The sequence below is a fragment of the Hermetia illucens genome, chromosome 3 (genome assembly GCF_905115235.1).
Source record: "Hermetia illucens chromosome 3, iHerIll2.2.curated.20191125, whole genome shotgun sequence".
NCBI classification, from domain to species: domain Eukaryota; kingdom Metazoa; phylum Arthropoda; class Insecta; order Diptera; family Stratiomyidae; genus Hermetia; species Hermetia illucens.
The window spans coordinates 32,190,843-32,209,859 of NC_051851.1; the positions used below are offsets into that span (position 1 = coordinate 32,190,843).

General features: G+C 38.3%; 1 protein-coding gene across 2 annotated transcripts in view; it reads right to left on the reverse strand.

Annotated features, from left to right (window-relative positions):
- The window catches only part of LOC119650850 (adenylosuccinate synthetase), a 54,446-nt gene that overhangs the window by 22,156 nt on the left and 13,273 nt on the right, over positions 1-19,017 (reverse strand). For both annotated transcript variants that reach the window (XM_038053997.1, XM_038053996.1), the window contains exon 2: positions 240-342. In XM_038053997.1, coding sequence (XP_037909925.1) covers positions 240-342 — 103 coding nt within the window. The remainder of the gene's footprint in view (positions 1-239; positions 343-19,017) is intronic.

Consider the following 19,017-nt stretch of genomic DNA (forward strand, 5'->3'; position numbering starts at 1 on the left):
TGTTTGATAAACTGTCAGCTGTCTTTGGAGTCAAGATCATGTCAATATCAAAGTAAGTACAATTAACGTAACCGTAGTATTGACATAAAAAATATTTCAAACTAATTAACGACTTAATATTAATTTTCGCGTCCATGTTATGACTATTCCCTGAATCGGCCTTTCTGAAACTACTTGCCAATTATTGGGCAAAATGAATGCCTGTTTTTTGATTGTTTACTATGGAAATTTCCACTTACCAATAATGGAAATACATTTTTCATTGATGATGCCACTGGGCAGTAAATGAAAATCGAATTCACGTCCATTAGCGACCACGGTATGTCCAGCATTGTTTCCACCCTGGAAAAAAAGAAAAAATAATTTTAATAATAAATAAAAAACCAACAAAAAGTTTCATTTGTGTGAACTAATTGCCTTTAATATTCTACAAACTACACATTATCATCGTTTACTGTTAGAAGAGATATCAAAGATATAATAACGCATCAAACTCGCAAACTCATCATGAAATTTAATATCATTTCATATCAGAGTTCACTAGACTATTATTTTCTAGCTAAAATGCTTACGTCACGACTATTGTTCCAGAGAGATATTCTGTAGTAAAAATCAGTTTTGTAAATAGACGGGAATTATTCCGCAAAGTGTGCCACTAAAATGGGCTTTTGGTTTCCAGTTTTGCAAAGAATGCAAAAAAAGGAAAATTTTTAATCTGAATATTAAATATCTTTTCGTGGAAAATTCATCTTTAATTAACACAAATACTACACATATCTAGAATCTACGTTTGTCGGGATACACATCATTTTAAAACACTTTTTTCTGTGTTCAATACAATAATAGTTCGGAATTTTTCAATGAAATTATTAAAGGCAATGAATGCAAATTAGAGCAAGTGAGCACCGATATCATGACAGCTCAAGGGACGAATCATGCGGATTTAGAACGTAAGGACTTCGGAGACCATAAACCGATTAATCAAAGACTTCGCAATCTTCCCGTCGCCGAAAAGCATCCCTAAATTTATATTGAACTGATGTTTTCATTGGAAGTCACCAGGAAGTCGCAAAATGCGAAGCCACGCAGTCACCGTGGTGATGAAGCCTGGTAAAATGCATCTTGGACTTGATGTACGCAAAGTGAACAGTGTCACTGTGAAGGACGCTTATTCTATGCCTTTCATCCGGGGAATGATCAGTCGCCACCAGAAGGCTAGATTCATTATATGTCTAGATTTGAGTGACTCAATCTGACAAATTACTCTAGATGAAATGTCTAAGGATGGTACTGCCTTCACAATCCCAAAGCGACCACTATTTCAGATCGTGATCATGCCGTTTGAGCTCTACAATACACCACAAATCATATAGCGACTGATGGATTCAGTTATCCTTGCACACCTATTGCATCAAACTTTTGTATAACTTGACATTTTGATATTTATCGCAGACGCCGTATCTGCTGCCGTCGAATAAAGCAACTCTTAGTATGGGACGCGCTGGTTTGACAATTTATTGAAGAGCAAATTTGCCATGAAAAAAATTTTTCCTATAATGCCGAAAAAAATGTTATTTAGCATATACCGGTATTTCGAGAACCAGTTGCCCTCTTCCTCAATGAGTTTTAGTACTAATACCTGCTTATATTCCAATTAAATCTTAATTGCTTAACTACTTGACGTTGATGTTACGTAGATCGCCGTTGATCCTTCTGTTGACTATTTAGACTAAAACTCGCTAAAGAAGGCAATTTGTCTTCGAATGAAAACAGTTTGGTCAGTTGGGTGAGACCGAAGGATGTTGGATATTAGGCGATTATTGACAGGTGTCTCATCTACTACTTTTCTGAGCAGTTTCAATTAAATGTTGCTCATGTCGTGGTTTAATCTATTCCTCTCTGGTTCCTGTAAAATTGTTAGGCCCTCTTACACATCTAGCTTTCTGCTGTTCCCGCATTTGTTAATTGCTTATACACGTCCCATGCGATGCTATGATGTGCCGCGCGATTATTGTTTTCAGAAATGTGCTCTTCCTTTTTTTTCTGGCCGCTTCCGCATTTCTGACATTCTTTCCACAATAAACCAACACCAGGCTTTTAGTTGGTATTATATAACTCTTCTCACAATCTGAACACGTTCCATATTTCGATGGACTTGTGTTTCAATTTTCAAACTTTGGCCGATTCTGGCCTGGTATCCTACTGGATGCACCATGTCGATATTCAACCGTTTCATCGTTCTTTTAAGTTTTGACGAAGCCGCTGAATGTGTGACTCCTATTCTTCTCTTCATTTCGATGTTGTGACGAGGGATGTCGATACTCGCACTTTTTGATGTAGGGCCTTTCTCTTTACGGGGCTTTCAATTATCAATGTTTGATAGCCGTTCTTAACTCCGGGAAAACGATGGACATGATTGTTCAATAGCTCGGAAAAATAACCTCTTATTGGTTCTGAACCTTTAAGTCGGTAACAGTGGTCTTGGACAAGCACGGGATTTAACACTTCTACCAGATGTACATATGACATGCGAATTTAACAAAACGCAGTGTTGGGCCAGGACCAAATCTAGTCTATTATGAACTATTAAAGGTTAGTGAAACGACTAATACCAGTCGATGCCAATAGCAGTTAAGCGACTTTAACTGTTTGGTGGTTGAAGAACAAATAGAGTATTACAGGAGACAGCAAAAGAACATGTGTCTTCATGATAATGGTCTGTCAAATACAGCAAAATCGGTCCACGGCACACGTTAGAAGCACTCAACTGGGAAGCCTCCCCCTGTGCCTTACTCACAAAATTCGGTTCCTACCGAATACCATTTTTTCATCCATTGGCCGTGCACTTGCTAAGTAGCAGATTGTTCCGAATGAAGATGAATAATTCAGACAAAAGAAAAAAGATTTTTATTGCAATAAAAATGGGAAAACACGTTGGGATTGGGATACGTGATTGTCAAGCATCCCACGTGTTTTGTGCTGCGCTCAATATGCCCCCACTGCACTATGATTACGCTTGGGAGTTTGTACGCCCTGCTGGACTCTAACCTGGACTTGTGTTTAAAGAATCAGCTTGTTCTCTTGAAAATCCAGAACCAGAGACAGACCCAGCAGAAACGTCAAGCGCAAGAAAAAAGCTATAAAATCAGGTCCCGGTCTTTTGAATTTAAGATTAGCGAGACAGTGTATCGACGTCTCCTCGCAAAAACTACGCAACAAGGCATTATCGCCAAACTCGACCAAAAGTATACAGACGCTGTACTGAAGATGAGGGCGACAAGGAGTAGAATTGCACTTAGATGTTGACGGTCAAATATCGCCAGTTTTCCCACTTCCCACCACTCCCTGCCGGACCTAGTACCAACCATTCAAGAATGCTCGCCAAGTAGAGATTATCTGATCGTCCAAAAACACCATTGATTTTTTTTAACACCCCAAGGTTCACGTCCTCTGAAAGTGTGCGATTTTTACCCACTGTCACTGAAATTTCCTCATCCAGCAACTTTCTTTGCGTATTTGAATTTCGCTTTTATTGGGAGAAGAACCTGTGATCAACCCCAGCACTTCGGTTGCCTTCGCTGAGGAACTGGCTGTTCCTCGGTAGCTTATATCTTTAGGCATCCTTTATGTTAGCAAGTCATATGGCTTTACTCTTTTCAGTCGTATCATTATATTAAAGATATCAATCAATTTTCGGACTTCGTTATTTTTATGTGAGAAAAGTCGGTGGCTATGCGTAATTGCTTGCACTTTGATGACTTCACTAACCAGCTGTACTTTCAAGTCCCTATATAGATCCTCATTACGAATGAACCAGGGAGCGTCTAATATACTTCTAAGTACTTTATTACGGAACGTTTGTGCGACCTTCAAATTTCATTTAACTCCTAAATTTTTGTTCATCAAATATATTCATGTGGGGTATCAAATGAAAAGTCTCGGTTAGTAATTTCCTTTGGAAAGCCGATGAGTTCGGGGGTCGAAAGTGATCATTTATTTAACGGGACCATTTTCAGAAAGTGCCCAACCGAGTAATCTGAAAAAAATCAGAAGACTGCCACTATATGGTGGCTAGGCTCTGAAATACCTTCCATACCGATATATGTTCAAATAAAGTTAATAACAGTATATTTCTATAATTTTTAGTCATTGGCTGTAAAACCCCCCTTAAGTTCATCCTAGTAGCACTTGCTTCATTTTGCAGCAATATAGGCTATAATATAGAGCTCAGTCCTACCGATTTTGGTGGAAATCGTACTATTTCTAACAAAGTTATAATAGGCCAAAGTTGTCACTTCTTTGGAAATTCAAGATTTTGAATATCACCCGAAAGTGAATATTATCACATAATATATGCAAATATTACGTGTTACGTACTAATGGGACAAATTCACACTAATATGTCCTTATAAAAGAAATACACAAAACCTTTCATACCTGAAGCGTCCAGCTTCCGGTTTCCCGACTTGTTATATGTAAATTAAGGCTGCTGTGAGCTTATCATGTGCCCAGCGGTAAGTGTGGTGCTAGTGAAACTGGAGCACAATCTGTATGGATGCCACCAAGGAATAAACAGGGAACACTAAAGGCCTTGTTTGTCAAAACGTTTAGCGTTTTTTACTTTCCGTTCACTTTGACATAGTCTGCGAGCTCTACGTTTCTCTGCAATTAGGTTCGTCTGCCTTAGCAAGACAGACAGCATATTTTCTGTTTAGTCCATGATGAGCAGGAGTGTTTTTCCAAGAAGCCTCTTGTATCTTCATTGTTAGCAGATCGATTTCCTCCTCGAGTTTATAAGCAATGTTGATATGGTCATTTATGTAAACGTTTACTTGGATGTATTTTTTGAATACAGCTCACTTGGGGGGCCTGAAGGGATAGTCTTTTCTTCTCATTTTTTCGCTAACCAGCATCATAACAGGCGAGTGATCGGACATAATGTTTTCATTATTCACAACATGGATGTATTCGTCTGAGATTCCCTCAGTTATGAAGAAGTCAATGACATCGAGTGTTTTTGTTACGTCAGTCGGCTAGTGTATAGGCTTACCGCTAAAGCGGAAATTGCACTTTTATGCTCGTCCTGCTTCAAATAACGCTCTAACTCTGGATTTTGTTAGCTTAGATCCCCAGAATCCATTTATTGCGTTAAAGTCAACTCTTAAATTAAAGGAAGTTCCGATAAGCTGATAAAAATGTTAATAAAGTGGAAGTGACGCCGACAACTCCCACGGGTCAGTTAGTTTGGTTGTATATAGTTGATGTTTTGGACACGCTTCGTACGACAGAAAACCATTTGAGAATTGAATTGATTTTCTTGCTCAAGAACAGCTCCAATAATAACTCGCTGAACCCAAGCGCATAAGAGCAGGAAAAAGTTCCCAGAAAGAATAGAACTGAAAGCGATTCCGGAAGTAACTTACCCTACCATCAGCATCGTCAAAAAGTAGCGGGTACTTTTAATTTAAACGAAACGCACATGGCAGAATCGGTTATTTTCGGTCAAGGAAGTTGGTAACATTTTACCTGTCATGTCAATAATTTAGCACCAGCAGTAGTAGTTAGTATCTGCCTGGCATCTGTTGCCATAAATTAACTTTTTACATTTTGTCACATTTTGATATGAATAGTTTTGTTGAGCAAAAAATTCGTTTGAAATTCTATGTTGCTGACGAAATTTTGTATGAAGATGCATTGAAAAGTTGCAAAAAGCCTTTAGGAGTCTGCTTTGTCGAAAACTCGGGTATACGAATGGTATAAAGATTTTAAAAGTGACCGCACAGTGATAGAGGATTTGCCTCAACCAACAAACTCTAACAAAAACGTCAACAATATTGTGGTCGAAAATTGTCATACCAGCCTAAGAGAGATTGATCAAAAACTTGGCGTGTCATATGGAACCACTCAGTTAATTGTGGTGGAAATTTTGTGCATGAGATGTGCCACATTCTGGCTCGTCCCGACAGACATAAATTTCGTGCAAATCCAACGTCGAAAGCTGGTTGAGGAGGACATGATTTCTAAAGCGAATGACTCAAGTTTGACATGGAGACAAGCCAACAATCGTTCTTTGAAATAATAAAAACTGGTTTTTTCTATTCGCTAGTGTTATTTATTGGTCTTGCAAATACCGATATTTCGAGAACCACTTGTTCCCTTCAAAAGTGTTAGAATCATCATTCCTGAAAGTTGTTAACATAACCAGCCTGTTTTTCTCTTGTTTGTATTTTTTTCCGAATCCATTCAAATTGGGCTTTACTGACAATAATATAATTTTACAATTCAATCTAGTATAATTGTTTAATAATAGTCGAATTTCAATCATATCAAACCTACTCAACGATTTTACTTCAGGATTGAAAAAGAAGATGCCTTGAATTATGAGGAATATATAATGAACGTTGTGGGCAAAAGACTAATTGAATAATCATCAAAAAATTTGTAGAATGGGTCCGAGCTACTGAAAAAAAGTGATTTTATTATATATATGAAAACATTCCACTCCATACTGCGAACATTTTCGAGGGGATCTTTTTCTTTTCTCTTGCTTTATGTGATGCCTTTCGATAAAAGTTCAAGCATTTGAAAAGAAAACATTCAAACCTAAAGCGTTGTTATGCAAACTATGACAACAAAAATCTAAAACGCAATAAGTTTTTTAAGCATTTATCATATGTCAGGCTCTAAAACCAGCTCATTTCTCCGTGTTCAAGATAATTTCTTTCAAATTCATCATGGCTCCCCACACCTTCAGATACCCTTGTCATCTTAAGAAATACTAATATCAGTCATGAGTGTTTCTGGAAAAAAGGGGGCAGACTAAATTTGAATCAGCAGAGTCACGTGCAGAAAACATTGACGTAAATATTTGTGTTTTCCGCCGAACATACAAAGAGTTTAATATTCCTTTCTTCAGCTCATCGTCGACGAAAGCGTAACGCAAGCACTGCAAGAAAATCCGCAAAAAACATTCATTTTACATAAAATAAGTAAAAGACAAGGAGATAATAAAATAAAAAATATTAAACTGAAAATTTGTTCAGTTTAATGTAGCTTGAGTCGCTTTCTGTATTTGGTTAGAGGAAATTTAAACTTTTCAGCGATTCAAGTCGAGAGCAGATAGCAATTTTGGCTCATATTCAACACAATTTTACGTAATTTTTGTTTAGATGATTTTTCGACCCAGCGTGAAAACAAGTTGTGCTGCTTTCTCTCATGTTGATATGATTTCGGTTCTAAAATAATAATCGTTTTTTGAATGGATAAGATGTGCGCAGTAATGACGTAATTGAATGATTCCACAAACCTGGATCTGGCCGAAGATATTGTTTTTATGACTCCAGAGAAAAGTATCTACTTATTGTTAATCAAAATGTTACGGCGCATATTTATGCCTTTCCTAAAATTTGAAGATGCAGAAGAGCGGATGCAGTGCCCGTTTAAATGGAGACATCTTCTGTGGTTAAACATGTATTCTAAGTAATATAGAATAGAACGGGGAAGTTTGATGTACTTAGCAATAAAGATACTTCCACGTGAAAAACGTAATTTACTTTTATTGATATTAGAATTCATAAATAGACCTAGGACACTTTTACTGGCGTCATCCAGACTTAAAACGTTTAAAGGATTGAGGAATAGCTTTCAACTGGAAAAGTTTCTATTTGAACTTAAAACTCCATATCCATTCCATATATTTGAAAGCCATGTGAAAGGTCTTCAAAGTAAGATGCCTTACAGAGTGAATAAAAGACAACAGGAAACCCCGAAAATTACTTTCCAAATGTTGATCAATAGCATTAAGAGGAAATTGATTTCTATATCGGATATTGACTGGAAAATGGATTAATTTAGAGAATCCTCAACGCACAAATTGATAAGTCGATCTGCAACAAACATCAGCATTGGTTGAAGGTCAAATCGCTAAGAATCGAGTAGGGGTTTACTCACCAGACTGGGATTGATGGGACACGTGTTTGCTGAGCAACTTTTTGATTCTTAGCTAAAAGTCTAAAATTTGAATCGATGAATGATTTGGCTAAAAAGGTAAGCAATTTTATTTGTCGGGGATGTACAAACCGCCAGAGCGATAGGAAAATGTGCAGCTAGAGATGACCACAAATATGTTTTATCATTCAGCTAAAGTATATTTTTTAATTCAAAAGGGTCTCGTTTTTCGTGAAGCATTCAAATTCACAGTACTTTCATAACTATTTTATCGCCTCTAAAACTCATAATATTACAATATTCAATTTGTTTGCCGTCTATAATTCCTAAACTAACACATTCTAGCGTTTTGTATTATTACAAAATCTGTTAGGTGGATAATAAAAACATTATTTACGGCACGAATTATCGCACAATTAAATCATGAAAGGAACTATGTACATACAAACTCGTTAGTAATAGTGCAATTTCCACCAAACTTGGTAGGATAAAGCCTATATTATAGCCTACATTGCTGTAAAACTTCGTGGTGCTAGGATGAAAAGGGGGTTTTGCAGCCAATTACTTAAAATTATAGTAATATACTATTCTTACTACTATTCTTAACTTTATTTGAAGGGATATCGGTGTGGAAGGTATTTCGGGACCTGGTCCTCATATGGTGGCAGCCTCTTGTTTTTTTGTCAAATTTTTGAGTGGGGTAGTTTCTGAGAATGGTCCTGTGAAATAAATGAACATTTTCGATTCCCCGTCTTTTCAACAAATGTCGAAACTAAGGCCGGCTCCGGAAAGTACTAATCGAGACCTTTCATTTGATACCCCACATGACTATATTTGGTGAAAAAAAATATACACTCCCCTTTCGCATGTATGGAGACCTCCCCTTAAATTGGACATAAAAGGATGTAACTTACTGTATACGTGAGCGTTCACAGTTCCCACCTTTCCACCATCCAATTTGGTGTCAATCGCTCCTACAGTCTCCGAAAAAAATGCGTGTGACGGACAGACAGACAGTAAACCGATTTTAATAAGATTTTGTTTTACACAAAACCTTAAAAATGAAGGAAGTTTGATAAGGGGACGAAAAAGGATACTAATGAACGGTATATGCAACAACAAATCAATAAAGATCCAAAATAGTCCATAAACCACCTACAAACTGAGGCCTCTGTAATGATCCGCAAACTTATTTCTAAGGAAAAGATACGGAGAACGACTTAAATGGAAGAGTTTCTCGTAGAAAGCCATTCATTTCCAAAGTTAATAAAAAAGACTCGAATTTGCTAAAAAATACGTTAATCATAGTCCTGATTTTTGGGAAAATGTAATTTAGAGCGATGAAAGTAAATTTAATGTATTTGCCTCTCAAGGGAAGCAAATAGCTGGGAGAAAGGCAAATAGAGTTCTGAAAAGGAAAAATTTATCAGCAAGAGTGAAGCACGTTGGTGGCAGAATTATAGTTTGGCGGTGTATGGCTGCTATTAAAAAGCAATTTGAACCGTAGTGCTGCCAAATTGAATCTACAGGACGTATATTGGTTTCACAAAACAACGATCGACATCGGGGCTTTGAGCTGGTGTTTTAATGACATTTGGGCAATTGTAAACAAGCCAAAGCTTTGTGGTGTAAGCTGTGTGTTTTGGGTCGCTATCCTGATAAAACTTATAGCTTCGTTCGATTCCGAGTTTCATATTTTCTACTTGCGTATCTTTTCAAATCCAGAGCCATTTGGCCAAAGTCCATAACCCGATGAAAGCAAACAGATGCCATCAGCGTAGTCGAGGTGTTTGAGGAAAGATATCATTGTCCATTGAATTCCTCCACGTCGTTAGAACAAGGTAGCATGGAGAACGTGACCGATAACAAGAAGAAATAATATCCGCGACAGGATGCAACCCTGGCGGACTTCGATTTGGACCTCAAAATCCTTCGAAAGCGAAAAGCAACTTGCTCTCTGTCGATCAATCATTCTAGGATCATTTTACCAATAATCTTTGCGACCGCAGTGAACACGACCGTTGACATCCTTCATAGGAGCCATCGAATGATTTGCGACCACATGCAAGCTCTTTCGGGATGTGGAACACATTTCTGAAATCATTGAATTCTGGGCATCTTCCGCTTCCCTGGCCAGCGCAATGGCCAATTCTCTTGTCACGGCATACACTATGCTTAACTCCTCGGGATTTCGCTCGGCATCGGAATTCCAGCGCGTCACATCCGCCATCACTCCCAGGAGTCAGTAGAGCCTTCAACCCCTTCCGTTCGTCGATCCGTTTCCACGCTTCCATAGTCATTCAGATATTATGACGCTGCGACGTGACCCGAGAAAAGAGCATTTTTGATGACAACTTAATGCTCATCGACATTCTCCGGCGGATTGCTTAGCTGTCCGATCAGCAAAATAGTTCTCCCAATGTCGAGCAACAGCTGGATCATACAAGCGGTCGATGTTGAACTTGGTGGGTCGCAGCAGCAGTATGTCAGCACTTTTCGTTTATGAGTTTAAATTTGGTCACAACGCAGCGGAGGCAACCAGAAACACTTGCAGGGCATTTGGAGCTGACACGGTAAACGAACGAGCCATACAGTAGTGTTTCGAAAATCGATAGACAATGACGAGCTGCGCTTGGTGGTGTAGTCTGCTACACATGCATCTTTAAGATACACTGCATATGACAATTTCGGCACTTGCAACAGCTTGAAAAGATGAAGAAGCTTGATAAGTGGATTCCACATGAACTTACAAAATAAAACATGGCAGTTTGAATGGAAGTTTGAAGTTCATTGCATTTGCAAAAGGACCCCTTTCTGCACAGAAGAGTGCCATGTGATGAAAAGTGGATATCGGTAGCAATAGAGCTTCAAAATTTGCAGGTTGCTAGCCCACAAATTTCTATCCCTCGTCTCTTACAAGCAAAGAAGACTTTCAGTGTATTCTTAAGCCCCAAATCACAAGGCAAATGATTATATTTCAATCGGTCATACCGGTGTATTTTATCAACTACTTTTACAACGTTTTTGAAATCAATTTCGCACAGACGTTCTTCTTCATGTTCAATTCGTCATCTAACATTTTTCTGATATCTCTGGGTATGGGCCGATTTACCAAGTCGCGCCAGCCGGCAACGACGGACAAGATTTCGGTTTTACTTCTGTGTGACTCTTTACTGCATTTGTGAAAAAATGACTTATATAATGTGACAGTTATGGTTTTAAAGTTTTGATTCTTAGTTGACTACAACATCGCGGTAGACATTGACAAATGATGAATCTGCTCCTATACTATCGTTCTTCAATTTCAAAATCGGTAACCCAATCCAGTGTCTTTTCACATGATTTGGGAACGCGGAGAGAGGTAGTGAAGCTTGGGATTAGGCTTTTCAACAGGGACCAAAGAAATCGACGCGTTGAAGAAATCATCACAAATAATCAGTCATGATCTACAAACTATATTGCAATGAATTCAATGAAACTCAAAAATAACCTCAGGTGGAATTGAATATGAAGGCGATAGTGGTCTGTTTTTCGATGTCACAGAAATCATATATCCGGAATTCCTCTCTCGAAAAAAAAAACAGAACAATTCTATTCAAAGATTTTGTTGAAACTGCGCATCCAACTTTGTAGAATTCAAATGAATGGTTCCTGCATAAAAACGATCATCCTCGCACGACTCTAAGCGTTTATCAGATTTGACTTAATGAAGACTATTACCTAGATCTACCCGATCGGGTAAGCAGACTTAGCTGCCTCTTCCTGGTTCCCTAGGGTGAAAAATGGTTTAAAAGGAATGTATTTTGCCGATAACGACAACGTGAAGCGTACAGGGTATTTTTTAGAGGCGGAGAACATTGCTTTCTGCGACAACCTATTTGACAGTTCTTGATTTGTCTGGCAATTCATTATGAATGAGCTCACGCAGGACAACATTTGCGAAATGTTTAAATTTATTTTGAAAAACATCTTTCAATTAGACAAATTTATTGGACATTATGTAAATTTTATAGTGCTCATAATAGTCCATCAGAGCGATTAATTTAAGAAACAATGGATCGTTTTCGCGTTTACTCTAAACGGTAATACGCATTGTGTATGCCCCCAGAACGTGCACACGCAATAAGCAATTGGTGGTGTTCAGGATAATGTTGATGATGATCCAAATGTGTCAATTTGTCATCCTGTCAAAATTAAACTTGTTGGAAGTTTACTGAGAAATGCAAGATTGCGTTGTCTCTTGGAGGCTTTCGCGCAGTTAGACATCATGTTGGCTAACGGTGGGCAAGTCAATGCTTACCGGAAAGGGAGGCTCGGTTCGGTTGTAGATCTGCCGTCGACGGAGCTAGTGAAGTGTGATATGCTCTGGAATTCCAGTGAACACTACACCCACAGTGATCACAAGACGATAGTCTTTGACTTGACGAGCAAGTCAAGCGGCTAGAAACCTGTCCAAGAATGAGGAAAAGGTCAGGCTGGTCTGCGAAAGCAATTGATAAACAAACATTCATAAATGAGTGGTTGAACTAGGACACTTTACGGGCACACCCTCGGAAAAAGCCCTCCATCTCACGGAGTGTATGACAACGGCATGCGACGGGTCGATGCCGAGATGTTATACTTTCCCCCGCAGAAGGTGTCGACGTGCCATCGAGCCAGATGAGCGGCTTAGAGAACAACGGGTAGTATTGAAACGGAGGTGAAGTCGCGAGTTTTCAAGAAAGTCCGAAGACACCTGAAGCTACTTAACAGCAAGAGAGACTGCTTCAAACAACTTTGTGCAGAGTCGAATATAGATTCATGGGAACGGCATATGCGCATATAATGGGTAGATTTAAAGGTCAACAACTTTACGGAAAGTTTTACGTAAAAATCTTGATTTAGGTGCTTTCAGCATCCATTCTTCGTACCGTAAATTTGACAGAAGAACCGAACAAAACTTTGTTATTGTTAGCACTGATGAAGGGAACAAGTGGTTCCCGAAATACCGGTATTTGCAAGAATAAATATCCACACCAAGTTTTTTATTATTTCAGATTGTGGCGCGGCAGGATCTGCAAGATTCGAAATAAATTTCGAATTAATCGTTGGAAATACCGCATAATTACACTCAGACATTAGTTCATGTTTTCAAAAATTATGATGGTCAGAACGTTACAATCAACGATGAACGCTACATAGACATGTCTACTAAGTTTTTCGTGTCCTAATTATAACTGACTCATGGTTTCAGCAGAACAGCGCCACAAGCCACATATCACACATATGCGATTAATTTATTGAATGAAACATTTGGATTTGTTAACTGGCCACCTCCTTTTGATTTGACTCCTTTTTTGATTATTTTCTTTGGAGTTATGCGAGGTCACTTGCATACGCCAATAGAACAGAAACAATTGAGCACTTGGAAACCGACATTCAACGCTAAAATCAGATTCAGACCTAAATGTTATAAAATTATCTGTCAAAGACAATTTTATGAATATTAAAAACATTTTTCTGTGTTTTATTTGAATTTAAGGTCCTATGCTTCGAAAAAACAAATTATATTATGTAGGAGAAGTAGGAATCAAGGAAGACGAATTTAAAAGATGATTCCGAGACTAAATTGCACAAGTGCTATTGTACAAATGGAGAAAATTACCAAGGTCGTTTTTGAAAATAGAAAAATTACAGACTTTATTTAGAGAAAAGTCCAGTTTCTTCTCCCTTCATTCTTCAATGATGAGCGAAATAGCATCCAATGATGATAATTGAGTAAATCATTTCATATTCGAAATTTATTGAAGTTCATTTTATTAAAATAATGAAATTACGAAACTCAATTGAATTTCATTAAATTGTTACAATGAGCATTTCAATTAAATTGTTGCAGGAGATTTTTATTAGACTTTTAGACGGTGCAAAGTAGCAATTGTTAGCTTATTAATGGCAACATTATCTGATACGAGAAGTGAAAAAATTTCATCCCTGAATGGTCAAGTGTGTCAATCATAAGTTTTATAAAAAAGATTAAAAATTATCTAGCGTGGAATCATTAGTAAATACGTGGAAACTCGTTCATTATAGTTATAGATGACCGCATTTCCTGTAATCTTCCATATGATTACGATTGCGATATTTCCAAGCTGTAACCATAAACCCATTTGTGATAGGAGTATTGCTTTTGCTACATTCATATTAATTCATTCTATGATAAGATTACAGAGCATTTTCAACACCCTGCAACGTACAGAACTAGAAAAAATGACAACTAATTGAAAAATCCCATTAGCCAATCAGAGAATTACATTAGTATTATTTCCTATGCCAAATGTCTGTTGATTCACAGCCATTTATCAGTCCCGTGTCTCTGGTTATCAGCTCACGAGTACCGCTCGAAGTTTCCTACTATCGATAATAAAAAATAATACTAGAAGTGACAATAATTTCGACAATTTGAACGATGGTGCCAAGAAATCACATCGCGTTCGTAGTCATAGTCAAGGTTAAACAAAACAAACAAATATAAACATACATATGTAAGATACAGACCAACCCCCGGGAAAATTGGTGCGATGGCTAGTACGACGGTGGTCAGCTTAGTTTTCTTAATCAATTCAACCCAAGCTGTGAGGTTCTATTTCCTAGTCTTAAATGCGAATCGGAATGAAGGAAAATCTTGTTATATAAGATGCTACACAGTCCACAATGTCTACTGGTCGCCCCCGCACATTTCCGCAGTACTTCAGAAGTTACACGGTGCGGATGAATTTGCTCATCAGGAAAATTAAGATTTTATTTTTGCTGAGAGATACAAGATGTTGTTAATTGGAAGTTCTGGTGCTAATAAGTCACTTGGTTAGGATGACTCTTTGTGTACATTTTATTGTGACGCGTTGAACCTTTTGCCATCTGTTTTCAAGCTGATGCAATTTTCGTGAAATGGTCTAGCATGGTTGGAAGCGAAAATTCTGATTCATTTTAACTTCAGCATGTATGTCGTGTGGCGTCGTTGTTCGATGAGTCAGATGACATACATGCTCACATCCTTCCCTAGCTTTGCCAAGTGGTTTTATTGCCTGTTGCCCAAATTTGTTGTCATTGCGGGGAATGAATCAATACTCCCAAGGAAATGGAACATTTAGCGGTCAAATATACATCAGTGTCTATGAAATTTTTTAAAGATTTCCGCCAGAATGGACAGGTTTTAAGTGGTTGCTTGAAAATGCGGCAAACAAATGAAACGAAGAAAATTAGGTTAAATTGAATAAAAATTCAAATAGAGAATGACGAGGTATGAACATAAAAAAGGTAAATGAATGGATGGGGACGCTTTTTATTGGATTGGGTTATCTTGCTCATACTCCAGCTTGTTGACTTATTGTATGTCCTGCCTATCCTATATGAAAAATTCCATTCTTGTCGTCAGCCTAAGACTAGGCTATGCCCCTCTTCAGGATTTGAAATTTCTCAGTTGGTAATGTCCAATTAGATGTGGAAGGTTGTTTCGTCCTTTTCATAACAAGCCCTGCCTTTTAAATCTTCATTGCAAACCCTCACCATGTGCAGATGTTTTCGTAGAGAACAGTGACAAGTGGCAACCGTCCATCTTGTAGTATTAATTTGTTATGACTGTAACCCTCGATGACTCCCACCAATGGCCAATTTCTTAAGCTGTCAGTCTTACATGGCTATCACAGGTACGATTTTACTGATTCCAAGTGTAGCCTCTGGTCCAACAAATAATATTTGGAATGTTGTTTCATTTCCAGGATTAGATTTGTAATTAACATACGTTAGTGATCATGCGCCTGCATGGAGTTATAAGCAGCAAGGCTCGCTTCCTTCACTAAGTGATCCAAAAGCGGCAATTGCAGAAACATCTCCAGTGCAAGGGTGAGTTTGCTCTTCATAACACCCGTTATGCAGAGACAGACAAGTCTTTGGAGCGAGGACAGTTTCTGGGCAACTTGCCATTGCTCCACGTTCGGCCCGCAAACTATAGGTAAGCACGCGCTTCGCTACTACTTGGTCTCAATCTCCACGTCTTGCCTACAGTCCTTTCCGGGCCGAAGTGCCTGTTTCCCTTTGTTTATTACATACTCAATATGTTTCTATCTAACTCCGCATCCAGGACCACTATCACAAGATAGAAGTTTGGCCCGACCCAACTTTTTTTTTTGATGGGTGCTCATCGTGAGATATTTTCATATTTCTTTCATACACCCCTCACACGAAATTTAGACTCAGAACCTGTTATACCAGCTTTGAGGTCGTTTACAGGAATTTTCCCGATATAAGGACATGGAACCTCACTTCGTTCAGTAAGACTTACACCTTTTTCTGCACAAGGTCCCACCGCTTTCTTTATTAACATATCTTGTATATATGGCCGACTATATATGTATACCGTACCTCCTGGCGATTGACATTCTTGATCCAAAGGAGGTACTATCGAAGATACTTGCTATAATCGTCGAGACTAAGATATTCATTCCTTTATTATTCGTTGCTGTCACAAATTTGAATAGCAGCTGATGACGTGCTGTCCCAAAAAATGTTCCTCATTGATAAGCATGCTGATTATATCCAAGGGAAGGAAATCACCTTCTTCCTCATATGCCACTCAACCAAGTGTCCTACCCTTGGCAAGGAAGAAGGTGAGACTTATTGGCCTATATACTTCACCTTGATTTTGATCTTTCCTAGGAAGATCAGTCTAACCTGCCTCCAAGCTTTCGATATATAGCTCAGTGCAACACAAGTTCTATAGATTTTAACTAGACGCTGCAAGAGAATGAAGATTTGGTCTCGACCAGATCAATTGTACGATTCAAATTAGCTTTCTGCTGATTAGACTTTAGCCATGTCACAATCGAGCTCGCGAATTCCAAGTCATTTTTAATGGTCCTATTGCCCAGAAATATTTTGTCCAACTGGATCTCGTCAGCAAGGATTTCTGAGATTTCCTTTGCAATTTTTGTAAATGTTCCGCGCTCCTCTTAAGTGTCTCGTGTCAAGAACTTTGTACCGTGTTGAAAATGTCTAGTTTTGTGTCAGTAAAATGTAATTTATAGGAAGGATTGCTAAATTTCTTTTTCTTGAAGAAAAATACTTGCGATCCAAGTGCCCGAAATTGGTTTCAGCGGTTCGAAGATGTCGATTTCAGTGTAGAATGTCATGGACGACAAACGCAATAGCGACTTACTGACACATTTTGATTCAATCGATCATATATTGCATACCGCTTAAAAGTCATGGAAAAGATTCTGAAGGAAGGGAAATAGACCACACGAATTGCTCGCGAGAGTTATTGGAAGACGTCTGCAAGTCTGCGAAATGCTTCTTGAAAAGCATGAAAGAAAGCAATTCCTGCATTGGATTGTAACGAGTGACGAAAAGTGGATTTACAACGACAATCCAAAGCACAAAAAATCATGGGTTTCACGAGGTCAGCCATCAACATCCCAGCCAAAGAGGAACATCCACGATAAGAAGACATTGCTGTGCATATGGTGGGACCAGAAAGGAATGATCCTCCTCGAGGTCTTGAAACCTGGCCAAACGGCGACGGCAGAACTTTGCCGGCACCAACTATTGGGACTAAACCAGGGACTGGAAGAAAAACGGCCGGAATGGAAGGACAGACACGACAAAGTCATTTTCCAGCATGATAATGCAAAGCCGCATGACGCAAAAACCATCAGGAAACACTGCGAATACTCGGCTGGGAGGTGTTACCCCAACCGCCGTATTCACCAGACATTGCTCCATTAGACTACCATTTGCTTCGTTCGATGGTCCACAGCAGCAACGTTTCGAATCTGCAGCAAGTGACGAAAAATGGATATCTCACTGGATCGTCAGCCAAGATGAGTTCTTCCGACGCGGAATCCGTATGCTGTCAGAAAGATGAACCAAGGTTATACCAAACCTTGGATACGCCTATTTGGAAGCAAAAAACATGCGGATACGCATCAGGAGTAAAAGGTTACGGAATATTTATATGTGACATTTAAGCTTAGGTCCTGTCCGATTAGATCAGCTTAATTGCATAAACATCTATCCATTTCTTTGTCGAGTATGGATCATCAAGACAGTCTCTTTTTCATAAACGCATTTCATTGCAAAAGTCCGAATGGCTCAGTATTTAGAGCACTAATCTGTTGCAGTATGACGCTTCGGTTCGCATCTCACTGGTAACAGCCGAGTTTGTATCGTATGTTGAATGTCGAATACCAGTCGACTTAGCTATGAATGAATACTTGAGTCTAATCAGGGTAATACTTCATTTCATACATTTACGGTCTAGCACATAAAGTGCCCTAACACAGTCCAGGGCAAAAAATTCAAGATGGATTGTTAAGCGCCGATTTTATTATAAAATACTTATCTGAAAATGACTATGCAACCTTTTCCTTAAATTATCAGAAATTTGATAAGTTGATAGATTTGGGAGATTATGATCCGACGACGAAAGCTAAATGAAAATGTGAAAAATTGAACGAGATAGAAATAGCGTTTATTATTATAAAAAAAAAACCTTAACAAGACTTAAAAACAATAAGGTCATTAATCATAGTAGTATGACGTATCCAACTAAGTAATTTGAAAATATTTTACGAATGTCTACAAAAGGCATTCTAACTCTGATTAAGGTTCAATAAAAGAGACACAATTAATCATATCCGAAGCCATATTAGCAGGATAGTGAGTATATACTAAGACGCATAACTGAAGCGCGATTTGAACATTGGAGACGAAATCGAGAGACTAAAACTGGATCAGCTCCACTATTCCAACATCGAATTAGAAAAGATTCAAAATTCGAAAGTGCGTTTTCTATAGACACAGGTTTATGAAGGGAACTGGACATCTAATGACAATTCCGAGATCCTGGATCATTCCCATACTTCACTTTCCCTACAGTGCAATATTTTTTCCGAATTAGTTGCATTCTTTTCAATTGACTTTACCCATCAAGGATTACTTACGACTTCAATTAAAGAACAACATCTTTTTATGAAATGGGCAACTATTTGGCAGTTTTCTTGTTCATGCTTGAAAATTCAGTTTTTTTCTTTGTTA